The sequence below is a fragment of the Mytilus edulis genome, chromosome 7 (assembly GCF_963676685.1).
Source record: "Mytilus edulis chromosome 7, xbMytEdul2.2, whole genome shotgun sequence".
Classification (NCBI taxonomy): domain Eukaryota; kingdom Metazoa; phylum Mollusca; class Bivalvia; order Mytilida; family Mytilidae; genus Mytilus; species Mytilus edulis.
The window spans coordinates 826,406-847,786 of NC_092350.1; the positions used below are offsets into that span (position 1 = coordinate 826,406).

The 21,381-nt window shown below is 32.9% G+C and overlaps 1 protein-coding gene across 1 annotated transcript; it reads left to right on the forward strand.

Moving 5' to 3' along the window:
* Positions 1-9,246: 9,246 nt before the first annotated feature.
* On the forward strand, positions 9,247-11,769 carry LOC139482559 (toll-like receptor 4). The gene has a single exon (XM_071266470.1). It carries the CDS (start codon positions 9,247-9,249, stop codon positions 11,767-11,769), a length of 2,523 nt encoding a protein of 840 aa, XP_071122571.1.
* Positions 11,770-21,381: the final 9,612 nt, after the last annotated feature.

Here is a 21,381-nt window from a genome sequence, read left to right on the forward strand (position 1 = left end):
CCACCATTTTCTACATTAGAAAATGCCTGTATCAAGTTAGGAATATGACAGTTGTTATCCATTCGTTTGATGTGTTTGGACTTTTGATTTTGCCTTTTGATTTTTGATTTTCCTTTTTGAATTTTCCTCGGAGTTCAGTATTTTTGTGTTTTTACTTTTTTCTCACGATATGCATACTAGTAATTTATTATAAAGTTTATCCCACCGGAATATTTCGTCCAATAAAAAACTTAACAAAATTGAATATCAGAAGTAAACTTCCTCAACTGATATTTATTTTGATAAAGGTTTTATTTATCCAACCATGAGATGTCATTCTTAGGAATTGATATGATGTCTGTGCCATAATTTGTCCGGATTGGCAACCAATTGACAATTTGCTGATAGTGTACCCATACAACATAAACAAATAAATGTGAATCTTGTCGTTAAATTTAGATTAACGTACTCCAAATTTGCCATTGAAATATTAATCGTGAAACTCGGGCTTGCAGAATTCTCGCTGAAATGTGTGTAATCTTGGTTTATGTAAGTAACGTTTTGGACGTAAATGTATTTGACACTATTTTTCTTTGTTTTTTATATTCAAAGCGTGTATTATTTGCAATATGCTAATTTTTGAAAGATGGATTTGATTTAAAAAAGATTGCTGTTTTACGAGATAAAACAAATACTCGTAATTTTTATTGTGAACATGTAATACGTGATACCTTTGCGTTCGTTCGTACTTTTCATCAAAATGTAAGAAAGCTTTATCAACACGGTAAGATGAATTTTAGTAATTGACTATATATTAAACTTTAAATAACTGTCCAAAATAACAAAATATAATTGAAATTAAATATGAAGAAAGAAATAATGAATTGGTACGGAGTAGAGAAAATAAAAGTAATTTGTAAGTAATTTATTACATTAATTTTATAAAGAGAGATACTATATATGGGAAGGATTGTGCCTGATGTTCATATGATGAAATCATAATCTTTCAGTCAGTTTAATTGAAGTCTGGAGCTGGCATGTCAGTTAACTGCTAGTAGTCTGTTGTTATTTATGTATTATTGTCATTTTGTTTATTTTCTTTGGTTACATCTTCTGACATCAGACTCGGAATTCTCTTGAACTGAATTTTAATGTGCGTATCGTTATGCGTTTACTTTTCTACATTGGTTAGAGGTATAGGGGGAGGGTTGAGATCTCACAAACATGTTTAACCCCGCCGCATTTTTGCGCCTATCCCAAGTCAGGAGCCTCTGGCCTTTGTTAGTCTTGTATTATTTTAATTTTAGTTTCTTGTGTACAATTTGGAAATTAGTATGGCGTTCATTATCACTGGACTAGTATATATTTGTTTAGGGGCCAGCTGAAGGACACCTCCGTGTGTTTCTCGCTACATTGATGACCTGTTGGTGACCCTCTGCTGTTGTTTTTTCTTTATTTGGTCGGGTTGTTGTCTCTTTGACACATTCCCCATTTCCATTCTCAATTTTATTGCTTTGTTTTAGGACCAATAAAAGGTTGATAATTTATTTAACTATTTTGAATACTTGCTTTGTCTCTTATGTCTGAAATTTCATTTGTTTTCTACAAAATTAAGAATCAGATTACTATATTAGCATGCATGTCCCAATTAAAACATACACGGCTGTTTCCCCATAAAAAATTCAAATATTGTGTCATTTGATAGAGTAAACAGTTAATAGATTTTTTAACAAGAACATGCAGGAAGTCTCTCCATGTTTAAAATCAATATACTATCTAAAATAAAGGTAAAAAAAAATACATTTGTCCTTTATATTGATAACAATTTGAGATGATTAAATTCCATTTGTTGACCTTTGTGTCCTAGATAAAGTGGTGTTGACTTGCAAAGCAATTGTTAGAAACCATGTGAAAGTTTTTAATATCCATGTCACAAAATGGTTAGGATTATAATAATTTACACAGTAATTTGTATTGTTATTCAGTGTGATGTAATTTCTCGGTCATCAGATTGTGATATCGAATATGTATTTAATGGAAAACTTGGAGTTAAGATAGCTGATTGTAAAAACAGAGGACTGCAGTCGGTACCTCAAGATTTACCAAGGGATATAACTGTTCTAGATATGTCTTCAAATAATTTGAGAAATATTGAAAACAGTTCGCTGATTACTTATATACATCTACAGGAACTTAGTGTGAGCTCAAATCAGCTGAAACGTTTATCTAAGGAGTCTTTCCAGGGATTACACAATCTTGCTGTGCTTGATATGTCTCACAATCTGCTTGATCTATCTTATGCATATTCAGCGGATCTATTCCTTCCAATTCAACACTTAACAAAATTGGATATGAGGAATAATATGCCTCAATCTGACATTTATGATAAGGAATTCAACTATCCCGATTATGCGTTTGGTGTTCTGAGAGAATTGACTTTCTTAGGAACTGATTTGATGCCTGTGCCAATCTTTGGAAGTGGATTCAGTTCAATGAAGAAACTTCAGAAATTCTACTTTCAATCTTGTTATTTAGTACATCTATCAAATGAAACATTCCAGACGTTTTCATCGTCTGTAGAAAAGTTTTATCTCAGAAATTGTCGATTAAACTTTGTTTAAACAGAATATGACGCTTTGGGTCCGTTTCCACATCTACGTGTACTAGATTTGTTTGGAACGTTTATGCACCTCACACGTGCCTTACTTCTTTTGCATCCATACCGTTATAGAAATTTGACCACGATTAATGTTGGCCATGTCAGTGACCTAACTATTGATAGTGACGACGTCCCGTATGCTCTGACAATAACATCCGATATAATGAAAAACATGAAATCCATTTGCATAGAACATCTAGATTTATCACAGAATGGAATTGTTGATTACACACATGGCTCTTTATTTTCCTTTGATTACCCAGAATGCATATAACATCTTTCCTTGAAAGGAAACAGGCTTTTACTAGCTCATATAAACAATCACGAAGAGATTGACTCTTTTTTTTTTAAACTTTGCGATTGCAATCTTTGGATTATTCATATAATGTCGTCAACTTCTTCATAGAAATTCAAGACCTCAGACTCTACTTTTATAAGTTCTGGTTGCAGGCACGTAATTTTGCCAGCATCATTAGAAAAATTAGATATATGTTTCACAAAAGTTAATACTTTACGCTTTCTATTTATAGTTCCGAAAAACAATAACCTTACTTATTTAGATATATCTTATACGAATACAACTGTTACCATGCTTTTTGTTGAACTACGGTTAGAGACATTTATTTCTGCATGATGGAACAAGGTACAGTTTTGGTTGGAGCAAAATGGACCGTTTTCAAGAGACCAACTTAAAAAAAATAGTATTGAAAGACGCTACTCTAACTGATGGAATTTAAACATACGGACATAGGTTTTTCAAGAAATGCCAATCAGTCGAGTCACTGGATATATAACTTAAAATAGCATTTTGCATTTTTCGGAAGGTATTATCAAACCAATGCCAAATTTGTCAAACCTTTATTCAACTAACAATTTTCTCCAATCTTTTCCAGAACAACTGAATACGCATGCAAACATAAAGGTGTTGATGTTAGAAAAAATCTCCTTACGACTGATAAATTCACTCATTAGAAATTGGGCAGATCAAATGCATGAAGTCCATGGAATGACTGTGTACCTGGACGGCAATGCATTTATTTGTATCTGTGACAATTAAGACTTTATACGGTGGATCCATACTACAAAAGTCGGTCTGGACAGTCGATCTTATAAATGTCAATTATCAAATGGAAGCGTTACTGATACACTTACTGCCTACAACTCTTGTTCCGAATTGTTCGCCGACTGTAAGAGTACTATGTGGTTAACCTTTGCTTCAACATTGTTATCTACATGTATTACAATCTCGTTACTGCTTCTGTTGTATAGTAAAAGATGGAAGATTGCCTTCTCTATTTATGGCGTACTATTGAAAAAAAAAAGTTCGAAAGACATACCAGTACGACGTATATAAGTCTTATGAGGGAGAGATATTATTTGGATAAAAGATGTCTTAGCACCAAAACTTGAAGACGAGTGGGGACTGACCATGTGTATAAAAGATCGAGATGTTCTAATTGGTGAGAGTCTGTTGGATACTGAGGCTAAATGTATCAAAAACAGTAGGTATATTACTTTCCTCATCACTCCTGAGTTCAAATCGTCACGTGATTGTTTGTTTGAACTTGACAGAGCAAAATATGAAAAAGTAACACAAAATCTAGACAAAATTATTATAATAACAAAAGATATCATAGTAACTGATATTCCCTATGAGTTTTCGTACGTTTGGAATTATGCCTATGTTGTACAATGGCCGAAAGAGGAAGAAGATTTGAATGATACATGGAGACGATTGAACTGTTGCTAACGGATTGCCAAGTTCAAAACAAACAAGTAGCTCAGTAGAGATTTCAACATTAGGTGGTTACATTATTATTTAATATCATTCACACGCAAATTATTATATCAACTTCATGAAATTAAGTAAATGAGTCAAAAAGCTCAATAGACATTTCATCATTAGGTGTCATACATTATAAGACGGATTACCAAGTTCAAAACAAACAAGTAGCTCAATAGAGATTTAGGCATTAGTTGACAACATTATAAGACGGATTGCCAAGTTCAAAACAAACACGTAGCTCAATAGACATTTCATCATTAGGTGTCAACATTATAAGACGGATTGCCAAGTTCAAAACAAACACGTAGCTCAATAGACATTTCATCATTAGGTGACAACATTATAAGACGGATTGGCAAGTTCAAAACAAACAAGTAGCTCAATAGAGATTTCATCATTAGGTGACAACATTATAAGACGGATTGCCAAGTTCAAAACAAACAAGTAGCTCAATAGAGATTTTATCATTAGGTGACAACATTATAAGACGGATGGCCAAGTTCAAAACAAACACGTAGCTCAATAGACATTTCATCATTAGTTGACAACATTATAAGACGGATTGCCAAGTTCAAAACAAACAAGTAGCTCAATAGAGATTTCATCATTAGGTGACAACATTATAAGACGGATTGCCAAGTTCAAAACAAACACGTAGCTCAATAGACATTTCATCATTAGTTGACAACATTATAAGACGGATTGCCAAGTTCAAAACAAACAAGTAGCTCAATAGAGATTTCATCATTAGTTGACAACATTATAATGCGGATGGCCAAGTTCAAACAAACAAGTAGCTAGATAGAGATTTCAACAGAAGATGAAAACATTATAATACGGATGGCCAAGTTCAACAAGTTCAAAACAAACAAGTAGTTCAATAAACATTCCAACTTATGTGCCAACATTATTATTTAATATTATTCCAACGAAAATGTTTGTATAAACGTCATGGAATTATAATTAGTCAATGAGACTGAAATTAAATATTTGAAGATTTTATGACGTCAAGACTATTTTCGTCGAGTTTATGTGCTTTCTCAACAAATGTTCACATTTTTTAAATCAATCATTAATATTCATATCATAAAAGATATAAATTCCCAAACTGTTCGATTTTTAGTCATAGTTCAACCAGTCAATGTTGTATGCAAAATTTCACCACATTCTGTAAAATAGCTAAACATACTGTAATCTGACTTTAATATTTCTGCATCGAAACTATTATTATTTCTTTAAATAGTGTTTTATTGAAACACCAATATTCCATAAGATATTGCACACAACACAGGTAAATTGACATACATATTATCATACCGGATGACACGTTGCTCAGGATACAAAGCTATCAATTTGATTTTGTCAAGGACACAAAAACAACATTTTTTATCAGGTCTCCCTAGGATTATCTTAAAGGTTGTATTGCAAATGACACATGTGCAGTCTTCTGATTCCTCATTGTACTATATAAATTTAGACAAGTTTGTTTATACTCGGTCATGTACTTGTCAACTCTCAGATATTTAAGATTTCAATTATAGCTTACAATATTGCTCTTTTTGTTAATGTAACCATACATTTTATAGAACATGTGATATACTTATATATAATACCCACTTTCAAAGACAGGCGACCATCAAACGGGAAAATTCACATAGTTATGCGCATTTAACTTAATCTGTTTCCAATAATGTGTATGGTTGTTTATCTGCTCTTATAAGATTGATTTACACTGGTGAATTGTCTCCTAAAAGACTCTTTTTTTTTAAAGAATAACCATCGATATAATGTGTATGATACCCATGACAGCTAATTAATGTATACACATTTTAATCAGTCTGATCATTCTTTTGTTTCAATGAACGTCCGGATCGTAGAGAAAACAAATAACCTTATATTGAATTCATCATATCGTCTACATAGAAACGATTTTTGGATAAGAGATTTGGGAACAAGCCATTCCCTATGGATGCATTGACAAAATTAATGATGTAGTTATTTTTTCTAGTCCAAGATGTAGTACAGTCAATATATTACAGTTTTTTTTTAACATTTCTGTTCGACGAAATATAAGTCATTTTCACAGATTTTATACACCACCTGCTTTTTTACCGGGATAGTTTGTTATCGTCTATTTAAAATTAAACTCATTATTTCACTAAATCAGTCCTACATTATACTTCATTCAATTATCTTAATTTTATTTACTGTTCTAAGTGGCCCAAAATACTTCCGTTGTTGATTCTAATTCTGTTTTGTATAAGCTAGTTGCAATAGTCAAAGGACATTGATAACTATAGCCTATTACAATCCATAACAATTACTTCCTTAAGTATGGATAAACGTATTGTTTTCTAAAGTAGAATCCGCCAATAAAGGTTAAAATGCTTTCAATATTTGCAATAACCAGAAATCTGTACAAAAAACTTCACATGATTACATCAAAATTAAAGCTATACCTGTAGTTTCATATACTTACACAAAGTATCATGCATCTAAGATATTCGACCAGAAGGTTTTAAAGGCCTTTAACTTCAGAGATGTGCAATCCAAACCTCCGAATTGTTAATGTGCATCGTTAAAATACATTAGTCATGCTAGTCATCATTATTACTGATAACAATTGCATAGTTACCGAAGACATAACAAGAAAATTAATAGCAAAATCACCGACATATAGAATTTCCCACCCCATCAACTGGAAAAAGAACTTCACGTTACTGAAAGAAGAAGTTGAAGACTATGGCAGAAAATGAGTACAGCGTGAACCAGACGAACCAGAACTGCATCAACTTTAGTCCAAACCACACTTTAGAGTCTGAACTTGTAATCGATCACTTATCAACCAGTACTAAACCATTTTATATAAATCTGATTTATACTAAATAAATGCCAATGAGACAACTCTCCGTCCAAATCTCAATTATAAAAGTAAAGGTTCATAGCTCAGGGTACGGTCTTTAACACGAAGCCTTGGCTCACACTAAACAGTAAGCTATAAAGTGTAAAACCATTTAAACGGGAAAACCAACGGTCTAATCTTTATAAAAACTATGAATGTTTCAATGAATTAGGTAAGTAATGCGGAATTAAAATTGAAAACCTGATAGAAAGCAGTTGTAATATGAATAGCGTTGAGACACTTTCATAAGTGTATTTATTTCAAGATATTTTCACTGAGGAATTTAAAATAATCATTAATTAAACGTCAAATTCAACCAACCTTACAATTAATTTTGGAGTTTCCCCATATTTGAAAGTGACGGTTACGGTTAATTCATCAGCAGAATAAATTAACAATAAACGTTGATGACACAGCAGTAAATTCATACACCAGGAAGTTACATTCAACTAATTCTTCATATTAATTTTAGATGTTTGTGTGATTTCTCCCCCTCTCCTGAATAAATTGGGAATACCTGTATGTGTCAATGAGTCAGCAAATTATAATGCACATATATACAAGACAAAATCAAATTATTCAGTCGTTTAGTATGCATAAGTATAAAAATATATTAAATATAGAGACAGTGCTAGAAATTTACAGTCAAATACTTTTTTTAAAGTTATAATGGCGTAATCCCCATTTTTTCATGAGAAAGAAAGAAATTACACAAACAATATGAACAATGCCAATTCAAAGTAATCTGAGGAAATATTTGACTTAAGATTAAAATTCATTGCTGTGTCATCATCGTATATTGTCATTGCATCTCTTATTATACTAAACAACTAACGGGAAATATTGTGGTTGATTTTACAGATGATTAAGACACATTACTTCAATCAGTTTAAATGAGGTTCGGAGCTGACATGTTTCTGCTAGTTTGGTAATTTATGTTTCTTTGTCATTCTGCTTAATTTCTTCTGTTACATATTTTGACATCGGAGTTGGACTTCTTTAAAGCTGGGTTTTCTGTGCGTATTGCCGTGTCTTTGTTTAATCTGTTTTGGTTAGATGAATAAATGAGTTGAGATCGCACAAAACATGTTTACCTCCGCCAAAATTTTTGCACCTGTCCAAAGTCAAGAGCTAATGGCCTTGTTAGACTTGTATCCTTTTTTTTTTAATTTCAGCTGTTCATATGTTTCGGAGTTTATTGTGACGTCCATTTCTCAGAAATAATGCACATTTTGTTAAAGGTCAGCTGAATTCCGTGTGGGATTTTCTCGCCATCTTGAAGACCATAAGTGGCCTAGGTCTGTGTTCTGCTCTATTGTAGGGTTAGTGTGCTTTTGACACATTCCCCCATTTTACTCTCAATTTTATGAAGAAGAAACTTCAACACAAAAATGATTTAAGCTTTTCTATGTAATTTTCAAATTTCTTTGTCAGACATTTTCATCCAGGACTGCTTATACTTTTTTGTTGATATGATACCCGAATCATGCGTTTAAGTATCGAAAAAACATTTCATTGAGAATAATTTACTTGTTTTAGAAAGAATATTTAATAATTGTAAAAAATGCATAAAAAGTTATAAAAAGCACACATTGTCAACTATTTGTTTGTTATGTATACAGCTTTCCTGTATTTTATAGATCAATAACAGAAAGTGATGTTGTTTTATTTTTAGCTCTTGTTTATTTATTAGAACCCAAAACCCAGGTATGTCGTATGTAAAGAGAAACCATCCCTTATGTAAACTTACTACATTAAAAAACTATTGTATTTCATCCATTCATGCAACAGTAATGAAGCATGGAGTCTTACATCTTTTTTAAGGTGTTTATGCGTTCGAAATAAAGTGTTGTATTCTTTTGAAACTGTTTGTGTTCAAGGCACTATTTGAATTCCTTTCGAGAATATATAGTTCACAAAATGATGAGGATTTCGATTTATTTAGCTATTGTATACATTCTTACGATAAATGAGTGTATCAAAATCTTTCATTTATCAGACTGTGATATTAAATACGTTATTAAAAAAACACAGGAAGTTAAACTAGCAGATTGTGAAAATAGGGGATTGAATTTTATACCTCAGAATTTACCGGGAGATATCAATGTTCTAGATCTTAGTTCGAACCAATTAACAGCTATTTACAACAATTCTTTCTTTAATTATAAGTACTTACAGGAACTGATTTTAGGAAACAACCAAATTGAATATTTATCTAGTGGGTCATTTAAAGGATTATATAATCTTGATACGCTTGACATGTCTCATAACATGCTGGATTTATCAAAAACATATTCAGCGGAAATATTTGTTCCAATTAAAAACTTAACAAATTTGGATATCAGAAGTAATATGCCCCAACCAATAGATTTTGAAAAGGAATTTATTTATCCTGATCATGTATTTGGAGTTCTGAGTGAGTTATCGTTCTTAGGAATTGATATGATGCCTGTGCCACAATTCGAAAGCGGATTCAGTCAAATGACTAACCTTCATGAATTACACTTCCAATCATGTTATCTAGTAAGCTTGTCTAATACTACATTCCAAGCGTTTTCATATTTCGTACAGGAGCTAAGTCTTATAAACTGTCGACTAAAAGCCGTAAGGACGGATGTTGATGTTTTGCTTCCGTTTCCAAATCTCCGTATAATAGACTTTCATGGAACATTTATGCATCTAAGACGAGCACTCTATTTATTACACCCGTATATGTATTCCAATCTCACTACAATTAACTTTGGTCATGTAAGTGACGCTAGTATTGATAGCAGTGAACTACCTTTTGTGACGACACTTACACCCGACATGATGAAATATCTGAAAACAATCTGCGTAGAGAATTTAGATTTATCAAATAATGGTATAGTTGATTACGAACCTGGGTCTTTATTAAACTTTGATCGCCCTGAATGTTTACAAACTATTTCTTTAAACAGAAACCGGTTTGTTATTGTTACTACGAAAACGATCAGCGATTTTAATTCTTTTTGTGGAAAATCTGTTCAACTAAAATCGATAGATTATTCATATAATGCTGTCAACTATTTCATAGACAATTCTGTGAATTCTAATTTAGAGAAAGAGAGGTTTCATGGCAGTTTTGTGACTTTACCAAAATCACTAGAAAAACTAGATATGAGTAACACTATACTCACAACATACCCTGCAATATGGTTTAAAGTTCCTCTAAACAACAACCTCAAATATTTAGATATATCTTATTCAAGGACAAATATGATATTAGTATTTCTTGAAATTCGAATTGAAACATTTATATCTACTGGACTTTACGAAACTGCGTGGAGTGAATTGATACGTTTTCCTGAACACCACTTGAAAACAGTTGTATGGAATGAGGCTTATCTTAATGAAGGGATAGAAGAAAAGGGAAACCAGTTGTTCGGGGTATTAACATCTGTAGAGTCGTTGGATATATCTCGAAATAATATTTGGTATTTTCCAAACGAGCTTTTAAAACCAATGCCTAATTTGTCAAATTTAAATTTAGGTAAAAATTTACTTCCGTCAATTCCGGAACAACTGACTGATCATACTAAAATAAAGGTGCTTGATATGAGAAACAATCTCTTAACAACTCTGAGTTCGGTAATACGAAATTGGGCAGACAAGATGCAAGAACGGCATGGAATGTCTTTGTCTCTTGATGGCAATGCATTTATGTGCAACTGTGATAATTTAGACTTGATACGATGGATTAACACTACAAAAGTTAATCTTGACAGTCGGTCTTATAAATGTCAATTATCGAATGGAACCATTTCTGACACACTTACTGTCTACAACTCATTCTCGCGCTTGTTTGCAGACTGTAGGAGTACTATGTGGTTAACCTTTGCTTCAACATTTTTATCTACATGTGTTACAGTATTTTTACTACTAGTGTTATATAGTAAGAGATGGAAGATTGCCTTCTCTATTTATGGCGTATTTCAGCGTTTTATTGAGAAAAAAGTTCGGAAAAGTTACAAGTACGACGTGTATATGTCCTATGCAGGCGACATTATAATATGGATAAAAGATGTATTAATACCAAGAGTTGAGGCCGAATGGGGACTGACTATGTGTATAAGAGATCGCGATTTTATAGCTGGTAAGAGTCTTCTTGACACTGAGGCGGAAAGTATTAAAAATAGTAGGTACATCATATTTCTCATCACACCTGAGTTCAAATCGTCAAACGATTGCTTGTTTGAACTCGATAGAGCAAAATACGAGAAAGTAACGAGAAATCTGGACAAAATAATCGTGATTACAAAAGATATTAGAATTACCGACATTCCCCCTGAGTTTGCGTTTATTTGCAATTATGCATACTTTGTAGAATGGCCAAGTGATCAAAGAGATGTAGATGATACATGGAGACGATTGAAAATGTTAATCACAGATGGGGCAGTAGCTAACAGACAAATTACGCTTTAGAAACTTAATGGGATGATGTAACCATAAAATGTTTTTGTATCATTTATACGATAAGGTTGTATCAATTACAAATAAGTTGTATAAGATTGAAATTGGAGATGTAATGGTTTTATAAGAAACGTTTGAACTTTGTTCGCTCTATGTGCTTTCTGTAACTTATTTGGAAAGAATTCACCCCGTATCAATTCTTCTGGTAAAAAAATGATTAGTTAGCAATGATTAATAGAAATAAAAGACACTGTTGTAATGTAGTCGATAGGAAAAAGAAATTTGTGCGAGGATAAATCTTATGTTGTAGCATTTGAAAAGTATTGAGCCTTTTTAGCTCGTATTTAGTGGATGGAAGTTAGTCCGTCCATTCGTCCATATAAACGTTTGATGAAATCTTCTTCAGTAAAAAAGGGACTTACTGTTCAAATCCTTACATAGTAGGATTGTACAATAAAGTCCGAAAATTTAATCCGAATATTTGGTTCAATAACATAATAGACGTGTTCCTTAAAATGCGTTCTACAAAGAGCCAACATTTCCCAAAATGTCGTTGTTTTAGAAAAGAAATGTACATAGAATAATTGTGTAAAAACTAGAGGTTTTATATGTCTTCAAAGCATTGAATTGTCAAAACACTTATTGTATTAAAAAACATATCTATTAATACGAAGAAAACCAATTTGTTTTTGCGGTTTGCTAATTAAGAGGAAAATAAGTTTTACTTCGCATATGGAGAGAACAACAGAAATGCTTAACAAAATAAAATTGACAAATGGTTTGGAATATTGCCCTTTTAAGTGAGATTATATCATTGAAAGGCATTAAGATAAAAAAAGATAGGTTGGAATATTGCTCTTACAATTGAGTTATTCTCTTTGAAAGGATTTTAAAATAACAACCATGTTTGAATATTGGTCTTATAGTAGTTATCAAAGATACCAGGATTATGATTTAAAACGCCACACGCGGGTTTCGTCTATATACGATTCATCAGTAAACACTTAGATCAAAATAGTTATAAAGCCAAACAAGTAAAAAGCCGAAAAGCGTTGCGGACTAAAAATTCCCAAAACGTGTGTCAAAAAAATTCTTACATTTTCACAAAAATTCAAAGTTTTGTAAGAAAAAATTTATAAAAAATGACTATATAATTGTTATTCATGTCAACACCCAAGTGCTGACTCCTTGGCTGGTGTTACATTGTACCTTCGATATAAAGGATACAAAAGATACAGTTGAATCGGCCTCATATCTTGATTGACACCTAGATATTGACAAGATTAGTCGGTTGGAAACAAAACTTTACGACGAATGAGATGATTTCAGCTTTCTGACCGTGAACTTTCCATTTCTAAGTAGCAACACGACGGATGACACAGGTAGAGCAGGATCTGCTTACCCTGTCGGAGCACCTGATAACATCCCTTGTTTTAAGTGGGGTTCATGTTACTTATTATTTAGTTTTCTATTCTGGGTGTACTTTTGTTTGTCTATTTGCCTTTTTCATTTTAGCCATGGCGTTGTCGGTTTATGATCGACTGTTTGACTGTCCCACTGGTATTCTTCGTCCCACTTTTATAAAGCCATTCGAGTACAAAGCTGAAGAGCATTGAAAGCCTGAAATTCCAAAAATAAATACGGCTAAAAAAATCTGTTTCATGGGATAAGAAAATCCTTTGTTTTGTAATAGGAAATTTATAAAATTTACCAAAACTGATTTATAAACCTTGAAAGAAACAAGATAAACAAATAGGTTAGAATATTGCCCTAAACAATTAGTTATCATTCTCGAAAGACAAGACTAACAAATAGGTTGTGTTTTGACTTTAGTCGGTGTTTTACAGACACTATAATCGATAGGAACAACAGGACAAACGTATTTTTGAATAAATTATATTAAATTGACAAGAACGGCAATCATAAAAAAATATGAGTTAAATAAGATCTACTGATTTAGCAATATAGCAAAACGACACCTAACAGGTGGAATGACTGTTAGAGGATAAGTTTACCTCCTTTTTCGGGAACCTTCCACGAAAAGATGGCCACTGTACATGATCAGCGGTACTGCATATCAAAATCTGCCATAGAAATAGGTGTTGGCCAATTAAGAGCATAGTTTACACAAATATGTAAAAATGAAATTGAAATTTGCAAGTTCTGCTGTTGCTAACACAAAACATACATGTACACAAAAAATACAGATGTGCGTTGACTATTACATAATTAGAGAAACATATTCCTAGTTTTTTAAAGGAAGATGACAAAATTGGAAACATAATATACAGAAACAGATTATAAATTTATTTGTATAATTTACATTACATGTTTATTCTATAATGTGATAGTTACGAGCAGGAAACTGTCTAGGTTGCACTTTGTAAATACAGATGTTTCTCAAACCACGCCTCTTTTGGGGAGATTTAGAATAATCATAGAAAATTAATTTTGTTAACATACTGGTTCCCAGTTATGCTCTCTGTGTTCCATCTCATAGAGACATAACTTGGGAATGTTACTAGTAAATATACATATTGTTTACATTGAAATATGTGGTAACCCTTCATTCGAGGTAGGGGTATTTAAGGAAATTAGGGTTAGTTTAAACTCTGAAAAGTTCAGGGCTTATAAACATTGGAAATATGTCGCATAGTCGTATATTTTGATATTTGAAAAAAAAAATGTGGTGCACATAAACTTTCATTGAGACGTTCATTTTCTATACTAAGGTTTTAATTAGCATAAACAAACTAATTTGTTTATTTGGCAGTTTATGAATTGTGATTTACACACACAAACGATGTCGTTTGGATCTTTATAAGCGATGACGTCACCATAGTTGTCTTGAACTAGGACAGGTGTTGTACAGCAATAGGATTTGTTAAGCTGAAACACCTTAGGTTACCCATTCTGTCCTTTGATTCTAATTAAAATCAGCGATATCACAGCCTTATTTCTCATTTGGAGATTAATTCGAACCAGGAATTGAAAAGTTTTGTCAAAAAAATCTGTCAATATCAGGGCACTATTTTTCTCTAAAAAGATCATCTAGATTAAAATCGTTCATCATCCATAGTAATTTTTCTATATACTTTCAGTCATTTTTATAAAACGATAATGAGGGTATATTGGATCTTTGAGTAAGGTTAAAATCATCATAAAGAATGCAAGAGATATGTGAAGATGTGGCATGAGTGCCATTGCGACAACTCTCGATGTAAGTCACAATTATTATAGTGCATTGACTTTAACCGAACAGGAAGCTTTACAGGAACCAATATCAAAACAGATATATATATATATATATATATATATATATATATACCAAAACAAGTACAAAGTAAAAGAGCATTGAGGATTCAAAACTCCAAAAAGTTGTGCCAAATACTGCTAAGGAAACATATGCCTAGGATAAGAAAATCCTTAGTTTTTCGAAAAGTTCAAAGTTGTGTTAACAGAAAATTTATAAAAAAAACCTCATAATTGATATTCATGTCAACACCGTCGAGCTGACTATTGAACTGCTGATACCTTTCGGGACGAATCATCCACCAGCAGTTGTATCGACCCAGTGGTGTGAATAGTTATTAAAAGTTCCAGGCTTATTATAAAGTACACCAGACGGGCGTTTCGTCTACATAAGACTCGTCAGTGATGCTCAAAAAAGTTATCAAGCAAAACAAGTACAAGGTCGAAGAGCATTGAGGATCCAAAATCCAAAAAATTGTGCCAAGTACGGCTTAGACAATCTATGTCTGGGAAAAGAAAATCATTATTTTTTAGACAAATTCCATTCAAATAGGACAACTAATAGTATAATCAATAAAAAAAAAAAGAGAAACAAGAAACAGTTCTGAACTATATCAACAAAATACATAAGTATTCCTGATTTGCCGTAATTGTTTATCACAGTAAATCATACTATATTGTATGAATGATATTTCTCAGCATAAATTTACCTGTTTAACAAAGACAGACATCAACATCGTTTTTGTTATCCCAAATTATGAAAAGGTTCGTCGTAATTTATCACAGGTACCAACTACCTTAAATATTTTGCACCAATGAAAGACCGTCCTGTGTCACATTTAGATTAATTAAAAAACGAGTCGTGTGATTTCTGTTATAAATAAAGCATAATATCAGTCGGGCATTATCTCAATTATTACCTTTGATTTGAACCATTTCCGGTGGCGAACCTTGTCGTACGCAGCTGAGGAGGCTTACATAAAGTGTTTAGGGTATATACATTATTTTCTTAACAGCAACTTTGAACCACAGCCATTCCCAAATGGTCTCTCGTGGAGGGTTGTCTAAATAGCTATACTACGTCATTTTTTTTTTGTATTTTAAAGTTGTTTCTGTCGTATATCACGCAGTATGTGTCAGGATTGGCCGACTGTCGATGTGTTTTTACGACACAAAACAACCCTATTAACTAACCTAAATACCACAAAACTATGTTTAGTTTTGAAGGATATTGCATGTATTAATCGTGGTTCACTGATCACATTGCAATGGGATATTCGTTTCAACATGTTCAATATATTAAAGTTCAAATACACTCTTTGACTCATTGAATGTGTGAAATGAGGTGATTAATCAAGATATAAGCATTTAATATTACTGTTCAGTAACCATAAAAATATAACTGTATTTAGATTAAGCATAGCATATATGCAATGTAAGGATGTATTAAAAATACAAGTCACTTTATAATGAAAAAAGGTGTTATATGCTAGGAACTAAGTTTTTAAGGTGTCATCTAGATTGTATGTATCCTTTGACCATTCGATAAGATAAGCATCATTCAAGTCAACAGGAATATCAGTAAATGTTATATCTTTTGTTGTGACAATAATATAAGTAAAAATGACTCTGTTAGTTTACAACACTTAAATTAAAAGAGCTCAAATGATGAATATTGATTTGATCAAATTTCTTTTTTAGCTCACCTGGCCTAAAAGGCCAAGTGAGCTTTTCTCATCACTTGGCGTCCGGCGTCCGTCGTCCGTCGTCCGTCGTCCGTCGTCGTCGTTAACTTTTACAAAAATCTTCTCCTCTGAAACTACTGAGCCAAATTAAACCAAACTTGGCCACAATCATCATTGGGGTATCTAGTTTAAAAAATGTGTCCGATGAATCGGATAACCCGTTGTTGGGTTGCTGCCCCTAAATTAGTAATTTTAAGGAAATTTTGCTGTTTTTGGTTATTATCTTGAATATTATTATAGATAGAGATAAACAGTAAACAGCAATAATGTTCAGCAAAGTAAGATTTACAAATAAGTCAACATGACTGAAATGGTCAGTTGACCTCTTTAGGAGTTATTGCCCTTTATAGTCAATTTTTAACCATTTTTTGTAAATCTTAGTAATCTTTTAGAAAAATCTTCTTCTCTGAAACTACTGGGCCAAATTTAACCAAACTTGGCCATAATCATCATTGGGGTATCTAGTTTAAAAAATGTGTCCGGTGACCCGGCCAACCAACCAAGATGGCCGCCATGGCTAAAAATAAAACATAGGGGGTAAAATGCAGTTTTTGGCTTATAACTCAAAAATTAAAGCATTTAGAGCAAATCTGTAAGGGTAAAATTGTTCATTAGGTCAAGATCTATCTGCCCTGAAATTTTCAGATGAATCGGACATTCCGTTGTTGGGTTACTGACCCTGAATTGGTAATTTTAAGGAAATTTTGCTGTTTTTGGTTATTATCTTGAATATTATTATAGATAGAGATAAACTGTAAACAGCAATAATGTTCAGCAAAGTAAGATCTACAAATAATTCAACATGACCAAAATGGTCAGTTGACCATTTTAGGAGTTATTGCCCTTTATAGTCAATTTTTAACCATTTTTCGTAAATCTTAATTATCTTTTAGAAAAATCTTCTCCTCTGAAACTACTGGGCCAAATTTAACCAAACTTAGCCATAATCATCATTGGGGTATCTAGTTAAAAAAATGTGTCCGGTAACTCGGCCAACAAACCAAGATGGCCACCATGGCTAAAAATAGAACATGGGGGTAAAATGCAGTTTTTGGCTTATAACTCAAAAACCAAAGCATTAAGAGCAAATCTGACAGGAAGTAAAATTGTTGATCAGGTCATGATCTATCTGCCCTGGAATTTTCAGATGAATCGGATAATCGGTTGTTAGGTTGCTGCCCCTGAATTGGTAATTATGAGGAAATTTTGCTGGTTTTTTTGTTATCTTGAATATTATTATAGATAGAGATAAACTGTAAACAGCAATAATGTACAGCAAAGTAAGAACTAAAAATAAGTCACTATGACCAAAATAGTCAATTGACCCCCTAAAGAGTTATGCCCTTCATAGTCAATTTTTAACAATTTTCTTAAAATTTGAAGATTTTCAATAACATTTTCCACAGAAAGTACTGTTATAGATAGAGATAATTGTAAGCAGCAAGAATGTTTAGTAAAGTAAGATCTACAAACATCACCATCACCAAAACACAATTTTGTCATGAATCCATCTGTGTCCATTGTTTAATATTCACATAGACCAAGGTGAGCGACACAGGCTCTTTAGAGCCTCTAGTTTCATTTCTTACGCATTGATATTATCTCATTATATTCAAAATCAAAGATTGTTAAGTGCACAACACAAAAGAGGTAAAAAAAAAATGAAAAGTAAAATCACAAAAATCCTGAACTCAGAGGAAAATCAAATCGGAAATATGAATAACGTTGAAACACTTCCATTTTGTGTTATTAAAATTTGCTGTTACAAATTGTTAGAAATTATTATAAATTAAGGAATGTATCTCCCTCATTCAAAGCTTTAATTCCTTTTACAGATTTGACTATACTTTTTGGACTTTTTGGATTATAGCTCTTCATCTTTTATATAAGCTTTGGATTTAAAATATTTTGGCCACGAGCATCACTGAAGAGACATGTTTTGATACCGTTAATGTTATTCCATAAGTGTATTTATTTAAAAATATTGTCATTGAGGAATCTAGTATAATCATGTATCTAACATCAAAATCAACCAACTTTAAATTAATTTTGGAGTTTCCCCATATTTGAAAGTGACGGTTACGGTTACTTCATCTGCAGAATAAATTGACACAGCAATATATTTATACACCAGGAAGTTAAAGTCAAATATTTCTTCATATTACTTTAAATTGTTTGTGTGATTTCTTTTCCTCTCCTGAATAAATTGGGAACACCCGTAGGTGTCAATGAGACAGCACATTATAATAAACATATATAACCCTTTATACCTTGTTGTTCGGTGTGAGCCAAGGCTCCGTGTTGAAGGCCGTACATTGACCTATAATGGTTTACTTTTTTGAAAATTGTTATTTGGATGGAGAGTTGTCTCATTTGCACGCACATCACATCTTCCTATATCTAAGACAAAAACCAAATAATTCAGTCGTTTAGTATGCAAAGGTATAAACGTATATATTAAGTATAGAGACAGTGCTAAAAATTGACAATCATAGACTATTTTAAAGTTATTATTGCGTAATCCCCATTTTTTCATGAGAAAGAAAGAAATCACACAAACAATACCAAAAATGTCAATTCAAAGTAATCTGAGGAAATAGTTGACTTTCACGTTCTAATATTAAAATTCATTGCTGTGTCATCACCGTGTATTGTCATTGCATCTCTTATTATACTAAACCACTAACGGGAGAGAGTGTGCTTGATTTTGCAGAGGATTAAGACATAATATTTCAATCAGTTTAATTAAGGTCTGGAGCTGGCATGTCAGTTACTGCTAGTTTGAATGTTTCATTGTCAATCTGCTTAATTTCTTCTGTTCCCTGTTTTGACATCGGAGTCGGATTGCCGAGTGTTTGTTTAATCTGTTTTAGTTAGATGAATAGATGAGTTAAGATCTCACAAACCATGTTGATCCCCGCCATAGCATTAACACCTGTCCTGTTTAAATTTCAGCTGTTAATGCTAATTGTGACGTCCATTTCTCAGAAATTCTGGACACATTGTTTAGGGATCAGCTGAATTCCGTCTACGGGTGCGGGATTTTCTTGCTATTTTGAAGACCATTAGTGGCCTTGGTCTGTGTTCTGCTCTATTGGAAGGTTGGTGTGCTTTTGACACATTCCCCAATTCCATTCGGTTTGGGCTTTGTTGATTGTTGAAAACCGTACGGAGATTCGAACGCGCCCATGCCATAACTACGGTAGGCAGAGCTCCTCGAAAAAAAATCAGATTTTGACATTTAATGAAGTGATTCTTAATAGTTTTTGAGCGTTTTTGAGCGTATTTTCAACAGAATATACAATATTCCTTTCGTAGCTAAGTTTTAGTGGCGATTTAATGTACATTGATGTGAATAATTGAGATAGTCAAAGTCTAGAAGTCGTCTCAATTTTTTCAAAATGGCGGATGGAAATGTAGATCCAAAAAGTTCGACCAAGTCTTATGCTGAAGCAGTTTCTCCTAAAGACAAAACGTCAAATGATCAGTCAGTAAGTGAAGTTAAACCAATCTTCATCTTGGAACAAGACTTATTTGGTTCTAATAAGCCCTCACAAGACCAGTACCTCACTCATCTCGAGCTATACAGATCTGTTGAACATCTTGTAGACCCCAGTCATTTGAAAGCTTTACAAAGGGTTAGGGGATTATGGAGATTATATTTTGACAATCAGGAAGACCGAGATAAAACACTCACAAATGGTCTTGTTATTCGTAAAAAGCTAATACAAACATATGCTAGAAATCCCAAAACTGCTGAAAATGAAGATCCTAACAATGTTCGAGTAAGAATAAAAAATATACCTTGCTCAGCAGATGACGGTCAAATTCAAAGAGCCCTTGAATTTAATCACTGTGTAGTACATACATTATTTCGTGAAAGGCTACGAGTCGATGGACGCGTAACAAATTGTCAGACTGGCGATCGCATTGCAATATGTGACCCAATACCAAATCCTTTGCCAAAAACTTTATTCATAGGTTAATACAAAGCAGTGGTACTCCATCGAGGTCAAGTTGACACCCGTACAAACATTAAATGCAATAAATGTCTACAAGAGGGACATAAATCTTATGAATGCCCAAACGATTGGGTTTGTCGAACATGTGGTGGCAGCGGTCATAAAGCAAGCTATTGCACTACTTGCCCAGATGATTGGGTATGTCAGACATGCGGGAAGTCCGGTCATACAGCAAAATACTGTAATGCAGACTCCGATTCTTCTAGTGAAGATAGCCAATCTGAATCAGAATCAGATTCAGACATTCCCACACATCCAGAAAGCTGTCAAAAGGATGCGTCACAAACAACCCAAGCAGCTGAAGCAGAACAAAAAACGCCTAGCTTTACTTTTAACAAACAGGCAAGCAACAATCTTGAAAATCATTCAAACCTAAGTGAAAAAAAGGAACAACGACATGTCAAAAAGGCTAAACGAGTAAAAAATAAAAAGGACAAACAAAATTCAAATAAAGATCAGCCGAGCATGGAACGCTTCCTAGCAGAAGCCTTTAGAACTCCATCAAATAAAACCAATGAAGAGAAAAAAACACGTACTAAACAAACAGCAAGTACTCCTACTGATGAGCTTCACAAGAGAGAAGAACCAGTGAAAAAAACAAAATC

Bases quoted from the DNA above. Each gene is read 5' to 3' on its own strand.
- LOC139482559 (XM_071266470.1), top strand. From the start codon at position 9,247: ATGATGAGGATTTCGATTTATTTAGCTATTGTATACATTCTTACGATA.